The sequence below is a fragment of the Callorhinus ursinus genome, unplaced genomic scaffold (genome assembly GCF_003265705.2).
Source record: "Callorhinus ursinus isolate GAN/ISIS: 27379988/994484 unplaced genomic scaffold, GSC_fseal_2.0 scaffold44, whole genome shotgun sequence".
In the NCBI taxonomy this organism is placed as follows: Eukaryota; Metazoa; Chordata; class Mammalia; order Carnivora; family Otariidae; genus Callorhinus; species Callorhinus ursinus.
Window position 1 is genome coordinate 5,658,269 of NW_027397106.1, and position 22,106 is coordinate 5,680,374.

General features: G+C 49.9%; 4 protein-coding genes across 15 annotated transcripts in view; all 4 read left to right on the top strand.

Moving 5' to 3' along the window:
• The window catches only part of KMT2D (lysine methyltransferase 2D), a 39,938-nt gene extending 36,946 nt beyond the window's left edge, over positions 1–2,992 (top strand). For all 9 annotated transcript variants that reach the window (XM_073882038.1, XM_073882043.1, XM_073882044.1 and 6 more), the window contains one exon: positions 76–2,992. In XM_073882038.1, the coding sequence (XP_073738139.1) occupies positions 76–168 (93 nt within the window). In that variant the 3' untranslated portion in view covers positions 169–2,992. The remainder of the gene's footprint in view (positions 1–75) is intronic.
• A 114-nt stretch (positions 2,993–3,106) lies between these two features.
• PRKAG1 (protein kinase AMP-activated non-catalytic subunit gamma 1) lies at positions 3,107–16,420 on the top strand. 3 transcript variants are annotated; one of them, XM_073882047.1, is made up of 13 exons: positions 3,155–3,257; positions 4,506–4,617; positions 7,582–7,630; positions 13,205–13,314; positions 13,516–13,597; positions 13,696–13,754; positions 13,875–13,920; positions 14,023–14,077; positions 14,380–14,506; positions 14,815–14,980; positions 15,146–15,183; positions 15,447–15,593; positions 15,734–16,420. In XM_073882047.1, exons 4-13 carry the CDS (start codon positions 13,243–13,245, stop codon positions 15,836–15,838), a joined length of 897 nt encoding a protein of 298 aa, XP_073738148.1. In that variant the 5' UTR covers positions 3,155–3,257; positions 4,506–4,617; positions 7,582–7,630; positions 13,205–13,242; the 3' UTR covers positions 15,839–16,420. The 3 variants fall into 3 exon arrangements, with proteins under 3 accessions (XP_025738896.1, XP_073738148.1, XP_025738897.1); XM_025883111.2 differs by lacking the exon at positions 4,506–4,617 and having other exon boundaries at positions 3,107–3,257; XM_025883112.2 differs by lacking the exon at positions 13,205–13,314.
• Positions 16,421–19,355: 2,935 nt separating this feature from the next.
• DDN (dendrin) lies at positions 19,356–22,097 on the top strand. The gene is made up of 2 exons (XM_025883110.2): positions 19,356–19,565; positions 19,985–22,097. The coding sequence occupies exons 1-2, from the start codon at positions 19,357–19,359 to the stop codon at positions 21,894–21,896; spliced, it is 2,121 nt and encodes a 706-aa protein (XP_025738895.1). The 5' UTR covers position 19,356; the 3' UTR covers positions 21,897–22,097.
• Positions 19,433–22,106, top strand: part of WNT10B (Wnt family member 10B) — a 31,054-nt gene continuing 28,380 nt past the window's right edge. Inside the window, exon 1 of one of the 2 annotated variants that reach the window (XM_073882046.1) lies at positions 19,433–19,565. The gene's annotated coding sequence lies outside the window, so the exon portion shown is untranslated. The remainder of the gene's footprint in view (positions 19,566–22,106) is intronic. The other variant, XM_025883239.2, reaches the window with a different exon arrangement.

Genomic DNA, 22,106 nt, shown 5'->3' on the forward strand with positions numbered 1-22,106 from the left:
CGTCAGACCTGATCTCTGCCTGCCCCCCGCTCCCTCTGGGGGGCTGCCATCGATTCTACCCTCTTCTCTTTCCAGCTGACCTATGACTATCAGTTTGACTTTGAGGACGATCAGCACAAGATCCCCTGCCACTGTGGAGCCTGGAATTGTCGAAAATGGATGAACTAAGAAGCTTAGAGGCTACCAGGCAGGGGAGTCCCCCCACCCCCAACCTCTTCCCTGAAAGGGATGAGGGGGAAGAGAGGTAGCAGCCAGAGCCAGGACCCAGGGCTGGGGCTGCCGGCTGACCGGAGCCCCTGGAGCAGGAGGCTGGGGCAGAGGGCCCTAGGCCAAGCCCACCCTGGGCACCAGGGACAACCCTCTTCCCCGCCACCGGCCCCCAGGCTGGCATCTCTGCCCCCAGCTCCAGGAGGGGCCAGACAGAAGCAGCCATTGGGCATCTCAGGTTTGAGGGGGATATGGGCCGGGAACTACCCAGAAGCAACTGGGAGGCAGCAGGGAGGGGGGAAGAGGATGTGTGGCCGGGCCTCACAGCCCTGCTGCCCCCACCGACCTCTCCGGCCCGACTCGAGGCTGCAAAGAGACTTGACTAAGCTTGACAATCCCAAAGGCCGGGTCCCACACCTGGCCCTGCCTGCCGGGTCCTGCCCCCACCCTCACTCCCATCCCCTTCCCCCTCAATCTGTCTCTGTCTCCCTCTTCTCCTCTGTGTTTCTGTCTCTCTATGGGTTGTGTTTCCTTGTTTTCCACTCTGACAAATGCAACATGAACGGGAAAGAGGCGCCCAGCTGCCCAGGAGGGCAAGCCAGGCAAGCCGGGCAAGGAGACCCCGCACCCACACCTACCTCATTTAAGTGTTGGATTTTTTGCTGTTTTGAAATGTGAGACCCTCTCCAAGCCCCCTACTGCCCCGACCCTCTCTTCCGCCTCACTGCCCTCTTCTGAGTGGGTGGAAGGGGGGTAGGAAGAGGAAGAAAAACAACAACAAAAAATCCATCTTTGTTTTTAATTATGGGCATGGGATGGTGGTTGAGGCTAATGATGATGAAGATTGGGGATAACTGGCCCCTAGTTGCTCTAGGACTTCCTTCTCCATCTGGACATGGGGGCAGGAGGGGTGTGCTAAACCTAGGACCAGGATATCTCCCTCCTGTTTTCCCAACCCCATCATGAGCCCATTTGCCCTCCAGCCCCTGGATGGGGTGGATGGGTGGTAGGGTGAGGGCTATCCCTGAGTGGCATGCCCATACCCAGTGAGGCAGGGTGTGGCCCGGAGCTCCCACTTTCCCTCAGTCACCAAACTGCTGCTGGTCTGGTGGGAAGGGGTGGTGATGTGGGGGTGGGGAGCTTAGTGTCAGCGCGGGGAGGGTGGGGGGTATTTATCTATTTATACATGGGATTGTACATAGTCTTGTGGGGAATGGGGGAGCCGGCTGGAGGTGAGAACCCTCCCCTCTCCCCCCACCCCCGGGGAGAGCAAATGTAAAACTACTAATTTTTGTGCTTTATATATTCTATATAAATATATCTATTTTCTTTTTACAAAACCAGTTTATAAATGGTAGGGGGGCGTGGGGCGGACACATGGAGCTCCCCTTGTGGGGGGGCCCCCTCCATTACCCAACCTACCGCCCTTTTCCTCACCCCCTCCTCCCCACCCCCTGGCTGTGACTGCTGTAAGGTGGGGGTATAGAGGCTGGGCAATTCTCACCCCCGTTGTATAGTTGGACTATGTTATAACGCACAAAAGTGAGCTGGCCCCAGGGGGAGCCAGAGGGTGATGGGTTCCCTGCCTCCCTTTCCTTCCCCCTTTCTGCCCAAGCTTGTGCTGCAGTTGAACCTCTTCCTGGGGGGTAGGGGTAGGTTGGGGGTGGGTGAGGCCCCAGACCCCCTCAAGTAGGGAGCGTGGGGATGAAGATGAAGCTTATATGCAGTTCTCTCCTAGGGGCTGTGGGCAAAGGGCATTTTGTAATTAATATTTTCAAGAATCAAATGTCTGGAGTGTAGGGGTGGGCTTGGTGGCGGTGGATGGGCGGGCCTGCTGGAGGGGGAGCAAGGTCGCTGTTGTGATTTTAGGTTTTGTTTTGTTTTGTTTTTGAATTTGGGGGGTTGCGGATTGATGGGGGTAGGGAGATTTTTTTTTTTTTTAAAGCTGCTTCCTCAACTGTTTCAAGCTGCAAATGTTTAAGAGAATAACATCCCCCCACCCCCACAGAAACCACTGTCATTAAATCAGACAGCGGGGAGACTGGGCTGCTGCCCCCAAAGCCATTGGATATTCCTTTTCCAAGAGCAAAAGGTCTAGGCTACATAGAGGGGGAAGATTGGCTCCTGTGAGTCAGGCTCTGGTTGGGGCTTGGGCCCTGGGATTGGGAAAAGGGGATGGGGCAGACTTTGTAAGCATATGCTAGGTATCCGATAGTCCTGTAGAATTTAGTGAAGAAACCTATACAGTTTTTAATTTTTATATAAACTAACTCAGACCCAGGCTACAAGGTTGGAATTTTGGTTGTTGGTTTTTTTGTTTTGTTTTGTTTTGTTTTTAAGTACCCCGCCTGTATAATTGCATCTGAATTCCCTCCTCTCCCTCCCCCGCCCCCCCCCCGTGTTTGTATTTTGGGTTGGTTTACACTTGCACATATTCAATTTTCAGTTTTTCCCTTTTACAGTCTTCTCCCCTCACCTCCAGGACCCTCCCCCTTTTTAAAAAATAAATCGCTGACAAGTGTGAATCCCGTGAAGACTTTATTTTGTGTTGTGTGTATCCTGTACAGCAAGGTTGGTCCTTCGTAACAACGGATGAAATGATTCCCTTTTTTAAAGCGCCCTCTCTCCCTCCACCCCCAGCGCCCTGTCCTTGGCATGTTTTGTATCAGCGATCATTCTGAACTGTACATAATTTATGTTGCAAGAGGCAAAGGGCAAGTTTTGGATTTTGCTTCTTCCAAGTTTGTTTTTAAACGACAAATAAAAAAGAACATTTTAAATACAAGCGGCTCCGTCCAGTCACCCTCGCCGTCGGCGGATCCGGAAGGTCCGAGAGGACCCAGGGGAGGGCGGTTACTGAGGCCAGGCCGCGCCGGAAGAGTGAACTCCCCGCCTTCCGCCCTTGGCTTGCGTGTGTCTGACGTAGGCGGAAGTGGTGTCGCGGTACCGGACGTGGGGCGGGGCCTGAGCCCCCTCCGCCCCTCCCGCCCGGCTCCCAGAGAGCTTCCTAAAGCGAGCGAACCCAGTCCGCGCCCCTTGAAATGGAGACGGTGAGGAGCACGGGAGGGCGGCGGGGGGCGCTGTGGAGCCCGAGACCCTCGTTAGGGGACGGGGAGGCTTGGGCAGGGACCGGCGATGCACGAGAAGCCGGTGTTTGTCCTATCCCGTGACCCTGCCCCTCCGCTCCTTCGCTGGGCGCATCTCCTAGGACTGGGCCGCGCGGTGCCTACCTTACGTCCGTGGTACTCTCAGCCCGAGCTGGCAGTGACTCTGCTCTCCGTTAGGAACCCGAGCACACCTCGGCGATCTCGGGCCTCCTTTCCTCTGAGCACCTCAAACCTTTAGAGGTTTGCCAGAGAGAGCAGGGTTGTGATTCGGCTTTCCTGGGTAAGGCAGGGGGCTTCCGAGGGACTCCCGCTTGCGGGTAGCACCTGGCCCCCGGTTGTCTGAGTGTGAGCCCTGCAAGCGCTGGCAGGAGGGAGATCAGAAAGACTTTTATGCTGCTTCGAGATGTCTAGCGAAGTCACATTGCCTTAGTAAGACTGGAAAGTGGGCTCTCCCTGAAGGAGGGACTCTTTCAGTGTTAGAGGCCACTGTGTCCCTGGACAAGTTTAGGTTATGCCCTGCTCTACGATTCTAAGCAGGCGTGTTGGCATAGATCATTCTTGGCTAGCAGGCACTGAACAATTGTGGCAGGTCCCTGTCATCCTCCCAGAGATGTTGCAGGTAGCCTGCTACATGTTTGGATCCACCGTCACTCTCAGGAGCCTTTTTCTAGCACTCTGGAACCAAATATCCTCTGTCGGCCAGAGTAATTCTTCCGTGTCTTGATTTTTATCATCTGTTACTGGCAGGTTCATCTTTCTTTGGGTCAGTCCCATGCCCATAGTAATTCCTTTACCACACCCTTTCTCTGCCTGCAGAGAGGTCCTGTCCCTCAAGTTCTAAAGGAGAAAACAGACTGAAGTGGTAAAGTGATTTGCAGTTGGGCACCCGGGCAAGGGAATCAGCTCTTACAGATTAAGAGAATTTTGAACAAGCATAAAAGGTCTGGGGCGCCTGGCCGGCTCAGTCAGGAGAGCATGTGACTCTTGATCTCAGGGTCGTGAGTTCTAGCTCCATGTTGGGCATAGAGTTTACATAAAAATAATAATAATAAATAAAGAGTAAAAGGTCTGGTTCCACTAACGGCAAAATAACGTTATCAATTTTTATTTTACTCACAAATGTATTACGGTTTACAAAACATTTTTATATAGCTCTTCTAATTTAGTCCTCACACTTTTTGTATTGATTAGGTTCTTGGAATAGAAATTGTTTTAAAAAGAAGAAAAGAAAACCCTTGCTTTGAAAATGCTCAGCCTGCCTGGAGTGGGGGTGAGGGCAAACCAGTGACAGCTGTTATCGAAGGTAGACTGTAATAAATGCTATCATCAAGACGCAAACAAAGGACTGTGGAAGCATAGAGGAGGGAGAAATTACTATGAACCTAGGAGAGGGCATTGCAGGTTGAGAGAACAGTGTGAGCACAGGCATAGAAATCGGGGTATGTAGAGATTAATTGAGGGTGAGCCAGTGGCGTGATGTTGCTGGAGCTTTAGATTTTGCTTGCAGTGGGAGAAAAGATTGGAAAAGTAGGCTGAGGTCAGGTTGAAGGTATTGCGTACCACGCCAAGTTTGAACTTTGTTTTGTAATAAGGGGAGCCATGGACGCTCTATGAGCAAGGCAGCGAGTGTGCTTTAGGAATGTTCTTAACAGCTTCTGCAAATGGATGGAGCCACTTCAGAAAGTAGTGAACTGCTAGTTGCTGGAGATAAAAGTCCCTTACAGACCTGAGATGCTTAGTAAGAGAACTTGGAGACAGCATGAAAGATGAAAAGGAAATAGATTTAGGACAGGGAGACCAATTTAGAGAACACTGCAGAAGTGAGAGGTAAAAGCCTAAGTTAAAACTGTGAAAGTGGAAAGGAGAGAAATGGGTTTGAGACATTTCTAACATACCAGCTTAGTTGATGGATGTTAAGGACAAGTTTAGGTCATGCCCTGCCCTGCGATTCCAAGCAGACATATTGGCATAGCTCATTCTTGGAGGAATCAATACTACAGTCCTAGGCACCTATAGGAGAGCAATGCAAAAAAACAGAGATGGGAGCCCCAGTAAGAATAATAGGATGAAAGGACAGATGCTGTTTTGTACTGAAGCGTTTGAGGAGTCTTTGTGACATCTGTGGTTATCCAGCAAACAATTAGAAATGTGGATCAGAGGGGTGGGGGGGGGGGACACCTGCGTGGCACGGTCGGTTAAGCATCTGACTCCTGATTTCAACTCAGATCATGATCTCAGGGTCGTAAGATCAAGCCCCATGTCAGGCTCTGCACTCAGTGCCAAGTCTGCTTGAATTTTTCTCTCCCTCTCCCTCTCCCTCTGCCCCTCCCCCCAGCGTGTGCGTGTTCTCTCTCTAAAATAAATAAATAAATCTTTGAGAAAAATGTGGATCAGGAGTCAGAAGAAACTGTGAGTCCATGTGTCAGATCTAGCCTGTGTCTCTATAATAATACTTTGTACTCATGTATTACAGTGGTACTTTCTCAGGTTTCCTATGTTATTAAAAGCAGAGAGAAGTGGACAGAATTATCCTCCTGTGTGGAGAAACAGGCAGAGAGGTAAAGTCATATTCAGTAATGCCTGATTCTGTTGTGTAGGTTTCTGTATCTCTACCTGTACATCACTTTCTCCCTGTAACTTAATCTTAGGTCTCTCTGTTCACGGGAGTGTGCATCACTGTCATTATCAATTGAGAGTTAAAAAACAAAACAATTGAGATTTATGTGTAGAACCCCATGCTAGATACAAAGAAATATAAAATAGTTCTAGGCTTCCAGGAATTTAAAACCTGTTTGGATGGATAATAAACTAAAAAACTGTAGCACAGTGCAGGATGTAAGTATTATGTGATGGGTATAATAAACAGCTACACAAGTAGCCGTTTCTGTGTCTTTGTATAGATCTTTGTGAGACTATGTTATCATGTGTGTATCTTTACCACTGAACAGCCCTCTCTCCCACTTATAAGTGATGAGGCTGTTGTTCCGATAGCCTTGCCAAAATGCCAGGCCAAGCTGATAGTCTAATGCAGCCCAGAGAGAAGAGAGGGTGATTATTCCCCTTCCCTCCTGCCCCCACCCTGGGCCATTAGGGGAGGGAAATTTAGAGCTGTCCTGCCAACTTGACCCTGTTTACCACCAACCTTCCAGGTTCAAGCCAAGGCCTTTAATTTCGTGTTACTACAGTAGCTATGTAGGTGAAGTATGCCTTTAAGTTAGTTTTGGTATGTTACCCAGAATAAATGGAGCCAAATCTGTTGATTCCAGTGGATTAAAATTAGCATGACCCCTCCTGGGTTCCTAGATAACAAGGAAATTTCCAAATGTTCCCACTTGAGGGAGCCCAGAGATGGTTCTGAAGGTTTCTCTATATTCAAAGCACTCTAATGTCAGACTGTCATGGTCAAAGAAGCTTGGAAAACCAGCATCCTCTAGGCTGTAGGAGCCTTTGACTCACAAGGTGCTAAGAGGAGTCAGGTCCCCAGTTTCAAAACACTTGTCCTCATCCACCCCTCAGTCATTCAAGCTTTAGCTCTCTGTGACAGTCAGCTGCCGGGATCCTCCCTAGATGTGGTCCTGTCTCTCTCTCTCTCTCTCTCTCTTTTTTTTTAGCACCCGCGCAGGAAGGGTGAGGGGTGAGAGAGAGAGAGAATCTTAAGCAGGTTCTATGCCCAGCATAGAGCCCGATGTGGGGCTTGATTTCACGACCCTGAGATTATGACCTGAGCTGAAATCAAGAGTTGGATGGTTAACCCACTGAGCCACCAGGCACCCCTGATGTGGTCCTCTCTTAATGGTAAAGGGGCATGTCTATGATTCTGGTGTCTACAGCTAGGCTTAGTATTTGGGGGGAAGCAGTACTGTCTCTCTGGCTTCCTTGTTTTTATAAAGTAGATCTGTGAGAACCTTGTGGATTCTTAGATTTTCTAGTCTCAGCTTTTAAGTCTAATGTTTCATTAGGCATTGTGGTATATAAGGGCATAGGCTTTGGAACCATACAGATATGTGTTCAAGCTCCTGTTCTACCTCAGCCATGTGACCTTGGGCAGGCTGTTTAATATTTCCTGAGCCTCAGTTTTCTAATCTGTGAAAATGAGGCTAATAATAGTATTTACCTCAGGGTTGTTATGATTAAATGAGATAATATTTTAAGAGGGCCTTATGGTGCTTTAAATGACATCATTAGTTCACCAGCCTTTCTCATCATGCTTGGCCAGAATGGATGGAGCCTAGGATAGTCTGAATCTTTGTTCCTCTTTTCTCTCCAGGTCACTTCTTCAGATAGCTCCCCAGCTCTGGAAAATGAGCATCCTCAAGGTAAGTCTACTGAAGAAAGGAAACCGCTACAAAAGCAATAGCCCAATCCTAACTTGTCCTCAGCGGTGCTTTTGAATCTCTCTCAGGATGCCCCCTGGGAAAAATCAAAACTGGGCCAGATAATGTGCCAAACCATAACAAATCAGGATTAGTAATTTGGCAGGATCACCCAGGAATAAATCTTGGGCAGGGTGGGAATGACTAATATTTTCAGTTATCAAACCACTGAAATTTTTGAGGGAAAACTTCCATAGGCAACTCTGGGCTGGCTAACCATGTATCAGTGGTGCCTGTTATTTTCTGATTAGCCCAGAAACAATGCCACTAGGATTTTATCATCCAGTGAGCTCCCTAAAGCCACTGAGTGTACACAAGAAATTATAGAAAGGCCTTGAAAGCCCTTAAAACTAGTCCAGAAATAGAGGCACTAAACCCTAAAATCCAGGGCAGAGGAGAAGGCATTCTAGCACCTGCCCAAATAACTGGTTAGAATGGAATGGTCCAACCCTAGACTATCTAGAAAGAAGCAGAACTTACAGGCACCTCCCCTAAAGAATTTTATCCAAGAACACTCCTAGGTCTTCCCAGGACATGTTTATGGCATTAGGAGTACATGCTTTCTTAGAGAATTGAAATATGGGCTGAGATCTTAGGACGTATTATTAAGGGTCTGTGAGTTCTCCACAAGAATTTTTAAATGTTCTGTTTTCATTTTGTTGGTATCCTAAAAAGTTAATGTAGTCATATTTGAATTATCTGGGTGATATCTTCATAATTGAGTACTACCACATGATATCAGTGCCTATTTTATATTAGTACATTTGCAGTAGCACCAAGGCAAGGGTCAAAAACTCAAATTGTGAACCAAGCAGTGCTGTAGGCTGCAGATGACTATGACAGCCTATATAGATCTCATCATATCTAAAAGGAGGCAGCAACTATCCAGGTCTTGTCAATTGTCACTGTTCAGAAATTCAAGCCTAGTGTGGTCAGATCTGATTTTGAAAAAAATTGAGAATTTGGGTTTTTATGTTAATCTCCACATTTTTACAATTGGGGAACTGATTTAAATTATTTTTAAAATACCGAGAAAGCCAAATCAAATATGTTTATAAATCTGTGGCCTAAAATGATGGTATTTAACTATCAGTGGAACATGTCTTAAACTAACATCAAAAGGCATGTTCTTGGGAACTCCTTAGCCCAGCCACCTCGGGCAAGGCAGGGGAGTTCCCAGGTGGGGGACACTTGGGACACTGGAGTCCCACAGAGGCCAGCAGCATGGGGCCACAGGAGGTTTCCTTTGAAAAACAGTAGTGGGCTTCAGTTAAAGATGGTGGATGGAGTACATGCATCTACTTTTGTTCTTTCACAAAAACCTCCTAAAGCCACCATAAAAGATTTTTTTTCAAAAGGTACAAACCCACCAGAATAGGGAGAATAAGAGAGGAGACAATAGTAATTGGAAGCTGGAAAACAGTTGCAAGAGTGGTAAATCATTTAGCAGACCTGAGAAAACTGAATTACAGACTAGCAGCAGGGAAAGCCAAGAGAAGCATTGGAGATCTAAGAAGCAGTTAGATTCAGAGACTCCCTGCTCCACTGAGTGCAGCTAGGAAACTCCTCCTCCCAACTCTGGCAAAGACTGGAGGTCTGGAGAGGGGTTCAGGCCCAGTTGAGGGCTGAAGTACTATACTAAACACGGGAGCATAAAGCGAACTGCACTGGATGCCAAGATCCCAGTCCTTTCCCTAATCTAATTTCCAGAATGCTTACAGAAAAGACTTCACCCTCCAAGCACAAGATTGAATAAATAATCTTCTCCAGAATCCCCTTGAAGGGAAAGCCCTAAAAATACAAGTATTGAATGCTCCCCATCTAAACGGCTCACAGTCAACAAGACTTAACCTGTACACTTGAGCTGCCAATCAGCTTTAAAGACTGCACTCTGGGGCACCTGGGTGGCTCAGTCGGTTAAGCATCTGCCTCCAGCTCAGGTCATGATCTCAGGGTCCTGGGATCCAGCCATTGGACTCCCTGCTCAGCAGGAAGCCTGCTTCTCCCTCTCCCTCTGACCCTCTCCTCTCCCCCTCCCTGCTTGTGCTCTCTGCTTTCTCTTGTGCTCTGTCTCTCAAATAAATAAATAAAACCTTAAAAAAAAAAAAAGACTGCACTCTTAGAATATGGTTTGAATGCTCGTTTAAACCAAGGATAACCAGACATCTAAAGAAAGCGTCTAAAATAGGGGCGCCTAGGTAGCTCAGATGGTTAAGCATCTGCCTTCGGCTTGGGTCATGATCCCAGGGTCCCGGGATTGAGCCCCGCATCTGGCTTCTGGCTCAGCGGGGAGCCTGCTTCTCCCTCTGCCTCTCCCCCTGCTCATGCTCTCTCTCTCTGTATCTCTGTGTCTCGAATGAATAAATAAAATCTTAAAAAAATTTTTTTAAAAATGTTTAAAAAAAAAAGAAAGCCTCTAAAATAAAAAGAAAAGTGATACAAACTGCTCCCCCCACCCGAAGAAACAAGCAGGGGAAAGAAGCAACGGAAAGAAGAAGTCAATGCATAGAGAAGAAAACTTTTAAAAATTAACATTAATATAACTCAGATAAAGAACCTATTTCCACCATGCAACAAATAGAGAATGTCATGTTTTTTTAAAAAGGAATTTTCAGAAAAGAAAGAGGAGCTCTTGGACATTAAAAATATAATAGCAAAACAAACTTTTTTTTAAAGATTTTATTTATTTAATTGACAGAGACAGTGAGAGAGGGAACACAAGCAGGGGGAGTGGGAGAGGGAGAAGCAGGCTTCCCGCTGAGCAGGGAGCCCGATGCGGGGCTCGATCCCACGACTCTGGGATCATGACCTGAGCCGGAGCAGTCGCTTAACCAACTGAGCCACCCAGGCGCCCTAATAGCAAAAATTTTAAACTAAGTAGGAGGTTTGGAAAATTAAGTTGGGGAAGACTCCAAAAAAGTAGAATTAAAAATCAAAGAAGTGTGGTGCCTGAATGGCTCAATTGGTTAAGCTCTGACTCTTGATTTCAGCTCAGGTCATGATCTCAGGGTTGTGAGATCGAGCCCCACATTGGGCTCTGTGCTGGGCGTGGAGCCTGCTTAAGATTCTCTCTCTCCCTCTCCCTCTCCCTATGCCCCTCCTGCCCCCTCAAAAAAAAAGTGGGGTGCCTGATTGACTCAGTTGGTGGAGTGTGTGGCTCTTGATCTTAGGGGCTGTGATTTCAAGCCCCATGTTGGGTAGAGATTACTAAAAAATAAAATCTTTTTTTAAAAGCCCCCAAAATCAAAGAAGTGAAAAAAAGAAAAAGAAGCGTAAACTAGGAGAGATAAGATATTTTATTTAACAACAGTAACAACAAAAACAACTCACCAAATAAAACAAGAACAACCTTAAAGGGTCAGTCTAGGAAGTCTGATATCTAAATAATAGGAATTACAGAAAGAGAAAAAGGACAACACAGAGGGAAGGAAATAGTCAAGGAAATAATTCAAGAACATTTCCTGGAACTGAAGGACATTAGTTTTCATATTGAAAAGACTCACTGAGTATTCAGCACAGTGGATGAAACTGACCCACCCAAAGCACAATCATCATGAGATTTCAAAACACTGGAAACAAAGAGAAGATCCTGAGTTTCCAGAGAAGAAGACAAACAAACAAACAAAAACAAGTTACATAAAAGGAATCAGAATTGCCTTGGACTCTCAACACACCAGAAACTAGAAGGCAGTGGGGCAGTGCCTTCAACATTCTTCAGGAAAATAAATCCAAACCTAGAATTCTATATCCAGCCTAATTATACATCAAAGATGAGGGTAAAATAAAGATATCCTGCAGGCTGCAAGGTCTCAAAAAATTTACCTCCCATGCACCCTTACTCAGGAAGCTACAGGAAGATGTATACCACCAAAACAAGGAAGAAAAAAAAAAGATGAAAACATAGAGTACAGGACACAGAAGTGCCAATACAGGAGAGACATGAAAGGGGGCCCCTGGATGGTGATGAAGGAAGATCTCCGGAGGACAGCTGTGCACACCAGCAAACCAGCACGGATTTGAGCAGGTCAGAAGACTCCTGAGAGACTTCTTTGGGTGGTTTACATTGATAGACTGTCTAGTGCTTCTGAATTTCTTGAAAGGAGATCTAAACAACTGGTAGAGTTTGGGGTTGAATTAGTTATGAATACTTGAATTAGTTATAAAAAACAAAAAGACAAGACAGTTACTAACTCCAGGGAAAACAAAGTTGTGAAAGAAAGAAAAAAAGAAGTCAGGAGTTTACCACTGGGCTTAGCTCCGAAGAAGGAATATTCAGTCAAAATTATTTAAATACTAATGTAACCAACATTATAGGTTAACTTCTGGAAGAATGGGGAGATGGGAAGTGCATGTTTGTGTTGGGGTCCTGGTAGGAGGGAGAACTAAAAATTCTCATATTCCTTGGATGATCATAGATAATGCCCCCAAATGGAAAAATAAAGCCAGCAATATAAGGTTGTTATTTACAGCCCTAGTAATAAGTGCCAAAGTAATCAGCTAAAAGAGGTCTCATCTCTGAGGAGGGGTAGGACAGGGCAGTAGGTGCCAGGGACAGCAGTTTTTCTTAACAAAATCTCTTGAACTGTTCGGCTTCTTAAACAGTGTACCTTTATAACGGGTAAGAAATTAAACACTAAAAACAACTGGCATAGGATTTTAAGATCATGAACTTTGGACCCAGGTCTGTGTTTAAGTCTTTCTTGCCACTTACTAATGGTGTGACCTTGAGCAGTTTATTTATCTGCTTCCCACCTGTTTTTCTCATCTGAAAAATGAGGACAGTATTTGCTTTACAGATTTGTTGTAAGGATTAAATGATGTGATATTTTTAAAGTACACATAGCGTAGTACATAGCACATCCAGGTGATTATTTTCTGGGTTGCTTCTCCAGTTTAGAGGAAGCAATTGAAGTCAGAGGAATGGATAGGTAAACACAGCCAGGATCTCCCATTTGTCTAGAGTAGGTGGGGTGATGTCTGATTCACGGGGTCATCCCAGGATGGACTCTCAGGACGTTTGGGGCCAGGTTCATTAAGCACTGGGCTCCAACTGAGTCTTGATCTGAAATGGCCCAACTTGGACCATGACTTTCTCATCTGCAGATCTTAGAAGAATTTTAAGAAGCTTACTTGAATTTTAAGAAGCCTAATTACGTCTTTGAGAAAAGAGAACAAGTGAAAATGTGCTTAAATATATGAAAGGGGAAATTTAAGTTAAAGATGAGAAAAAACTTTGAGACTAGAAGAGGTTAATGAAAGATATTAATAGATTTTCTGTTTCAGTAGCCATCTTTTGCCTGAGGAGCCAGTAGAGTCCTACCTGGAGATGGGGGTTGTATGAAATAGTTTCTAAGGGGTTTATCTAGTTTTTCTGGGAACAATAGGAACAAAACAGATAGAAAAGGGGCCTTGTAAAAAAGCAGGCTCTAAATATTGGAACTACACTTTTAATTTCTGCCTCTTTTGATTGTGAGTCGTTGCATGGAAGGAAGCTTCTAACTATCCCACCCTATGCAGAGACCCCAGAATCCAACAATAGTGTGTATACTTCCTTCATGAAGTCTCATCGCTGCTATGACCTGATTCCCACAAGCTCCAAATTGGTTGTATTTGATACTTCCCTGCAGGTGGGTGAAATCCTCTTCTCCCATCCCCCTTCCTAGGAGCCTCTGGTTCAAAAACTCTTCATCCTATCTTATCCCAAGGGTAATATCCTTGTCCTTATATGGGTTTAGTCTCATGTTTTCCCTAACATACCCAACCCCTGTTCTTTTAAAGTCTTGCACCCTGTGAATTTTCCTTTGTGATGAGTTCTCTTTTGGCTACAGGTGAAGAAAGCTTTCTTTGCTTTGGTGACTAATGGTGTACGAGCTGCCCCTTTGTGGGATAGTAAGAAGCAAAGTTTTGTAGGTAGGCAAAAGTTTCTGGTACACAATATTATTGGCATCTTGTGCTGGGCAGGGAGAGAAACTTTGGGCAGTGCTGAGGGATCTTGTCTTGGCTTCTAGGCATGCTGACCATCACCGATTTCATCAATATCCTGCATCGCTACTATAAATCAGCCTTGGTAAGACGCCAAAGCCCAATGACCCAAGTCCCTCATTCCTAGTTCCTTTCTTCCAAGCAAACTACGAGGGGTTAATGAAGCAGAGAGATCAAGTCTCAAGTCCTGTGCTTCTCTTTCCAGGTACAGATCTATGAGCTGGAAGAACACAAGATAGAAACTTGGAGAGGTATGTAGAGAACTGGGGGTTGTAAAAGGAAAAAGGGATGGAGAGTTTCCTGGGAAATGGTTTTCCATACTGGTATTTTGTGAACCTCCCTTTTCCCTTCAGAGGTGTACCTACAGGATTCCTTCAAACCACTCGTCTGCATCTCTCCTAATGCCAGGTGCGTTCCAGCTACCCATTTGTCCAGAAGGGGAAGAGCCTTGCCACCAGGGTAACTAAAGCCCTAGGTACCCAAAGATCCAGGGGCAGAAGAAAAACAATACTCTTCTGCAAACACACACACACACACACACACACACACACACACACACACACACATTCACACACTCTATAGGTCTGGTTTGAACACTGCTCCCCTCTCCCAATCATTAGTTTTCCCTGTTTATAAACACAGTCTTAGAAGCTATTTATTCATCTCAAGCTCAGCACTGTGGGACATCATTATCCCCCACCTTCCCACAGCTTGTTCGATGCTGTCTCTTCATTAATTCGAAACAAGATCCACAGACTGCCAGTTATTGACCCGGAATCAGGCAACACTTTGTACATCCTCACCCACAAGCGCATCCTCAAGTTCCTCAAATTGTTTGTAAGTGTCCTCAGCCTGGTTTTTACTTTTTTTTTTTTTTTTTTAAGAGAGACAGCAGGGGGGGTGTAGGGACGGATGAAGAGGGAGAAAGAGAATCTTAAGCAGGCTCTACAGCCAGCACGGAGCCTGACATGGGGCTTGATCTCATGGCCCTGAGACCATGGACCTGAGCTGAAATCAAGAGTCAGACACTTAACTGACTGAGCCACTGGGTGCCCCTGGTTTTTACTTCTTATATACTGGGTTGGAGGGTTATCCAAGGCTGGTGTGGGGGTTCTTGAAGATGAAGCTGATGGTTCTCTCCTCAGATCACTGAGTTCCCCAAGCCAGAGTTCATGTCTAAGTCTCTGGAAGAGCTACAGATTGGCACCTATGCTAACATTGCTATGGTCCGCACCACCACCCCTGTCTATGTGGCTCTGGGCATCTTTGTTCAACACCGAGTCTCAGCACTGCCAGTAGTAGATGAAAAAGGTGAGAGAGTGCGCAGAACAAGAGGGGAGGCTCCAGGGAAGCCAGGGTGGTTCTGGGAAAATCTGCTGTTCCTCAGGTCAGCCTGGAGGGTGATGCTATAGGCAGGGGGGGCCTTGGATGCTTGGATGCCAGATCCTCCTTGCTGATCTGCCTCTGTCCCCCTAGGGCGTGTGGTGGACATCTACTCCAAGTTTGATGTTATCGTGAGTGATTGCGGAGGGGCTGGGAGGTAGGGAAAGGAGCGGGGTGTTGAATATGGAGAGGGAGAAGAAGAGAGTCTCTTCTGGGACCTAAGGGTTTTAGAAGCTTCTAAGCTTTCAAATCCAATTTGAAAAGGAATGAGTTGGGTGTGGCTTGTGGGCATGGCTAACAACTGCCCTGAATCCCCCTTGTGCGGTTGGGTGGACTTAGGGTTTGGGGGCTGGCTTCCTTGCTTCCCTGCAAGCACCTTCCTCTCTCTCCCCAGAATCTGGCAGCAGAAAAGACCTACAACAACCTAGACGTGTCTGTGACCAAAGCCCTGCAACATCGATCCCATTACTTTGAGGGTGTCCTCAAGTGCTACCTGCACGAGACTCTGGAGACCATCATCAACAGGCTGGTGGAAGCAGAGGTAGGGAGGCCAGTGACTCAGAAGGAGCTGAGGGGAGCAGCTTTGAGTGTGGGGTTTGGCAAGGTGGGTAGGGGTTGAAGGGCTCATCCTAACTGAGGCCATCACTAAACATCCCTTTTCTCCCTTGTTGCTCTGTGCAGGTTCACCGACTTGTCGTGGTGGATGAGAATGACGTGGTCAAGGGGATTGTATCACTGTCTGACATCCTGCAGGCCCTGGTGCTCACAGGAGGAGAGAAGCCCTGAGCTGGGGAAGGGGTCAGGCAGCACCAGGGGATATACCCCACTCACTGCCTGCCCAAAGTTCTAGGAACCACAGGTGAAACCTTGAGAGAATTGTGACTCTGTTCCCTGCTCAGGAGCCAGGGCGGGTGCGGGGGGAGGAAGAATGGATTTTTAGCTGTCCTTATCCTCATGCATACAGCCTAGCCCATCTTAGCCCCAGCCCTCTTAGATGTAGCCCCCTTTCTGGGTGAATGATGGGCTGTGTGCCCCTCAGGCCAATTCTGATCTCTGAGAGATCCCCAGACCTCACCCAGCCTTTGCCTCTCTCTCTGCCCGACTCCACCCTAAGATAATAGCACAACAAAACTCTTCCTAAAGATATTTTTATTCATCCTGTTTCATGCTATACGGAGGAGGCTGAGTCCATTTAGTGACTTTTCTTCCCATAATGGGAGTGGGGAGGATTGTGGGGAGGAGGGCCTTTGGGTTCTTGTGCTAAGTGCATATGAAGGGAGATGGGGGTTAGGTGGAGGAGGGCAGAGTGATTAGCTGAGGTTATTGCTTTTCATAGCAAACCTAATTAAAATGACAGGAACCTCTTCATGGTATTGCTTGATTGTTTGATTCTTGTAATTGGTAGATACTACTGCTCCAACCAACCTACTTCATATGGCTTCTTCAACTCATTACTAACAACAACAGGAATAATGGCACATACACACAATATATGTAAAACTGTGTCACGCACCATGCTCGGTGCTTTACGTCTATTAATTCATTTAAGCCTCAGAACAACAGTAGATAGGATTCCAGTTTTACAGATTAAAAAAACAAAAACAAAAGCTGAGGCAGAGGCTAAGTAACCAGCCCAACGACACACAGCTGGTAAAATGTAGAGCTAGGATTTGTACCCAAACAGTTTGGCCCCAGAGCTCCTGCTCTTTACCACTACACTAGACTTACTGGCTTTCCAACTCTCCATTCATAACTGTTTCCCACCCTATTCCCAGCAGCTCTCCTTACTACCTCGCTTTCTCCTCTGCCTGAATCATAGCTGGGCCCCAGGAAAATCTCCTAACAGCGTTAGGTTTCCAGAGAATAGAGAGACTGAGGGTCTAGGCAGAGAGACATGCCACCGTCATCAACTTTTCTTAGTCAGGGAAGGTTGGACTCTGTGTTTGAATTTTGCTGAGCTGGCACTATCTTTGAACCTACAAAATGCCTTGCCATTCTTCCAAGGTGAGAATGAGCTGGGGGGTCGGGGAGCAGACTCTACCTGTGCTGAAACCATGTGAGCCAAAACAGTCAGCACCAAATACCATAAGGACTGCTAGACTATTGGGCCTGAGCCAAATTTTGGGTACCATCTCACCACTGACTTGCAGGTTTGATACCATTTCCTATCCAAGACCAGAAGCAATCTCAGAGTACCTCCTAGCCCCTACCTAACCTCTCCCTACCTACGAACTCTGAGGAACCCTGCCATACCATACTGGTTCCTCCAAAGTAGGCTTCCTCATGGCTCATGGGGAAAAGTGTCAAGGCAGCTGCCAGGGCTGCCCTCCTGGCTTTGGAGAAAGCCCCTGCTTCTGCATTCACCTCTTCACAGCGCACAGCACATTCCCAGACTTGGGGGAGGGAGACTTCCAAGTTATTAAATTAGGGTATGTTTATGTGTGTGGGGGTGAGTGCATGGTGGAAAGGACAGATGTCTTCTTATGTCACATTCCATCACGGAGGGTTTGTCTAGGGAGGAGGCAAGGGCTTTAAAAAGCCCTAGGACTCTGGGGGGCCCTGGGTAGAAGGAAGCACCTTCAAGCAAAGAGCCACAAGAGTGCAGCTGGTAGGTGTGTAAAGTGGGGGAGGGGAGTGCTGTCAAATGGTGGGAATAGGGGCTGTTTGGGTTTCTCTAAAGGTTCATATTATGGAGCAGGGGGCCTGGGTTTGGTTGCTTTGGTTCTCATAAAGTCAGTCTCTGCCCCCACAATAACCCTCCTGGCCCCATCCTCTTAAAAGGAAGGGTCTGTACCCAAAGGGCTGCATGATCTTCTGCCTCTCCCATTCTCCCCTAAAACCCAACCAATCAGTCTCAAAATCTGAGAATGGAGCAGAAGGAAAGACAAGGGACAAAATTAAAGAGCCTCATAGCCTATTCTTACCTATTCCTCTCAAAAGAGGCAAATTATCCCTTCTTCCTTAGGAACCATTGCCATACACACTCTTCTCCCACCTCCCTGCACCCCTCCCCTCCACTGGAGCTGCTGCCATGGTTGCCAGGCATGGTTGCTAAGTCTCTGCATGGAAGGGTTGGCGTGGGCTGTGCTGCCACTAACATTACCATGGTGAATCAGGGGACACCTGGTATAGGCTTGGGGGGAGGGATCATGTGGATGTAAGCAACACCCCCTGCCCCTGGGACAGAATGAGCGGAAAAGGTGAGCATCTTGAGCACCACTTCAGGTGGGGGCTAAGTGAGCTAGGCATTGTGATAGCGGTGATGATGGGGAGCTCTACGCTAGGAAATGGGGGCCACTTTTATCATTTCATTTGGTAGGGGATGGTTTTCCAAGGGAGCACACCATTCCTCCTCCATCCGTTCTGAAAGGGTGCAAATGCATAAGCACCTTAGTCTGTCCTCCATAAGGCTGAGCAGAGCTGTGTGGGCACAGAACAGTATGACCCCCAAATCCTGGCTTCTGGATTGGGGGAGAGAGCCTGCTGCGGGGAGAAGGCTCCATAGGTGCCCAAGGACAGACATCTAGAATGGGAGCGTGGGACAGTTCAGATAGCCAAGACAGACTCCTGTGTCCTACCGGCAGCCCTGGGCTGCAACACTGAGAGGGTAAGGAGCTAAAGGTGTGGGGGTCACCCTTTCTGAGCTTGGGGGAGGCAGCTCTCCCCCAGAGTCACATAAAAGCTGCGAGAAAGCCACCGCCTCCTCCCTCCACTGCATGGAAGCTGGTTACTCATCCCTGCACCCGAACAGCCACTGCCGCTAAAAATAGACCCCCTGCACCCCAACCCCATGGAAACCAGCAGAGAGTGGCAGGCAGAGACCTTGAGTTCCATTCCCATCACCTCCTGAAGTCCGAGGCAGGAAGTCAGTGGCAGAACCCTGGTGATGGGGCACCCCGACAAACAGAAGAGTGAAGGGTTAAAACGACAGGAAGGTTGAAGAAATGGGGGTGGGGGAAGGGCACCGTCAGCTTGGCAAAAATAAGTCCCCTGCCCACTCGCGCAGGTCCCATCAGGCTTGGGGGACATGAGCAGTGGGAAGGGGCGCCCAAACCCGGGCCCCAGGGGGCGGCCGTGCACATGGGGGAGGTAGCAGCGCGGTGCCGTCCGCGCCGCACCGTGTCACATGCGCGCGCGCGCGCACACACACACACACACACACACACAGGCACACACGTGTGCCCGGGTATATATAGTCCCCAGTCTCTGGGCCCGTCGCTCTGCAGTGGGCGCCGGCTCCTCGGGCTGGGAGGGGGCTCTCGGGGCGGGTGGGAGGGTGGGGGGCCGGGGTGGGGTGGGGCAGGATGCTGGATGGCCAGCTGTTCTCCGAGGGGCCCGACAGCCCCCGGGAGCCCCAGGATGAGGAGTCTGGCAGCTGCCTCTGGGTGCAGAAATCCAAGCTGCTGGTGATCGAAGTGAAGACTATTTCCTGTCATTATAGTCGCCGCGCCCCTCCTCGACAGCCCATGGACTTCCAAGCCAGCCACTGGGCCCGAGGGCCCCAGAGCCGCACGTGAGTGAAGGAGCGGTGACGGGTGACGGGAAGAGAGCGGTGGGGCGGGGAGTGGGGTCCGGACCTCCCTGCAGGCACCAGCCAGTGCTGCTGGCCCCCTTTCTCTTCCCCACGCCTCCCCCTACCCCATCCCGAGGGCTGGGGGCCTGACTCTTCCCGCATTGTTTTGGGGGGCAGGAGTGGGTGTGAGAAAGGGCAGGAGGTGAGATGGGGCAGACGCTGTTAAAGTGTGCATGGAGAGATGGTGAGGAGTCCGGCTTCGACTTCGGCCCTAACATATACGCACGTGCACACGGGCACACACTCACACACACCCCTCCACACGGCTGCCCCAAATGGACTCCAGTGCTCCCAGCTCCCCGGACCTCGGCTCCCTTCCCCCACAAACTGCTCACCTGGGTTCCTGCTCATTGTCCCAGGTGTGGGCCGCGCCCGGGATCCCCTGAGCCGCCGCCCCGCCGTCCCTGGGCCTCCAGGGTGCTGCAGGAGGCGACCAACTGGCGGGCGGGGCCCCCGGCCGAGGCCCGAGCCCGGGAGCAAGAGAAAAGGAAAGCGGCATCGCAGGAGCGGGAGGCCAAGGAGACCGAGCGAAAAAGGCGCAAGGCTGGTGGGGCCCGAAGGAGCCCCCCCGGTCGGCCCCGCCCGGAACCTCGGAACGCCCCTCGGGTGGCCCAGCCTGTAGGGCCCCCAGCTCCCTCACGACCCGAGCGCCTGGGGCCGGCGGGGCGACCGCCCCGTCCATCCGCGCAGCCGCAGAGCGACCCAGGGGCGGCGTGGGCGGGGCCCTGGGGAGGTAGGCGGCCAGGGCCCCCCAGCTACGAGGCTCACCTGCTGCTGAGAGGCGCAGCCGGGACAGCCCTGCGACGACGCTGGGACCGCCCGCCACCCTACGTGGCTCCACCTTCTTACGAAGGCCCCCACAGGACCTTGGGGTCTAAGCGAGGCCGCGAGCCCTCCCAGGCGCCAGCCTCAGCAGCCTCTGCTCCGACTCCGGCCAGGACAGAGGGAGGGTGCACAAAGAAGAGGCTGGATCCTCGGATCTACCGGGACGTCCTCGGGGCTTGGGGTCTCCGACAGGGGCGGGGTCTCTTGGGGGGATCCCCAGGCTGTGGAACAGCCGGGCCGAGGCTGGAGTCCCGCAAGGGGGCCGCGGAGAAAAGCCTGGGGCTGGCCACTGCTGGCCTGAATAGTGGAAGCGACGGCCATCCCCGAGCCAAAGCTGCTGGGAGCCCAGGCACGGAGACAGCTCCTGCGGGGTTGGCCACAGCGACTCCCAGCCCCCCGCGTCCCGCTCCCAGGTCCAGGCCCCATCTCAAGGGCTCCGGGGAAGGGAAAGAAAATAGGGAACAGGGCTGGCTCCCCAAATGCTGGATTCCCTCCCTTAAAAAGCAGCCGCCCCGACATAGCCAGACCCTCCCCAGACCCTGGGCTCCAGGAGGCACGGGATGGAGAGAGTCCCTAGGTCATAGAGAGGGGGCCGGACCTGAGACCTCGGAGGGTTGGAAGGGGACCCGCCGCGCCCACACCCTGCCCCGCAGTTCCCGTGGCCGTGCTCGGGGAGAAGGCGTCTTTGTCATTGACGCCACGTGCGTGGTGATACGGTCACAGTATGTTCCAACCCCTCGAACCCAGCATGTACAGCTTTTGCCCGATGGGGTGCCGCGCGTCGTGGGGGATGCCCCTAATCAACCGAAGCCCGACAAGGAGGAGGGCGAGGGAGCCGCGGCCTTTCCCCCTCCTTGGCAAAAACTGCTCTTGAGCAGTCGCCTTTCACACCAGTTCGTTGGGGGGCGCGGGTTCGAAGCTGAGGGCGGGAAGCCAGCGGACTCCTCCTTGGAGGAGCGCGCCTCCCGCATCCTGGGGCTCCCGGTTGGCGAAGTAAACCTTCAGGACGCCCCCACGCAGCCAGGTAGCCCAGAGCGCTCAGCCTCAGGCCCAGCGGCTTCAGGAGGCACGGTCAGTGCCGAGGGCTCGCAGCAAGTGGCGGCGGTCCCACGGCGCGCGGCCAGGGGCTGGGCGCGGACCCCAGGGCCCTACGCCGGGGCCCTGCGGGAAGCCGTATCCCGCATCCGCCGTCACACCGCCCCAGACTCGGACTCGGACGAAGCTGCGGAGCTCAGCGTCCATAGCGGCTCTTCTGATGGAAGCGACACAGAAGCCTCGGGCGCCTCCTGGCGAAATGAGCCGCCCCGGCCCGGGGAAGGCGGGAAGACAGCCGAGCTGAGCGACAGTATCCGAGAGATTCTAGATGTCATCAGCCGAACGGAGGAGGCCCTCTTCCGGACGAGGGACACTAAGGGGATCCCACAGGGAAATAGGGAGCGGCAGTGACAGGCCCTTTCTTCTATTTGTGTTCCCCACTTTTCCATCCTTGGGCCCACTGGTCCTCTTTCTTCCTCACAGACTTCCTTGTACCCCCTTACCCAGAGTTGTTCCCATACTTGAAATAGAAGCCATCCAAATGAAAGGAAAGGGAACATATGCCAATTGTGATTTCTTTCTTTTTCTTTCTTTCTTCCTCCCTCCCCCCCCCCCCCCCCT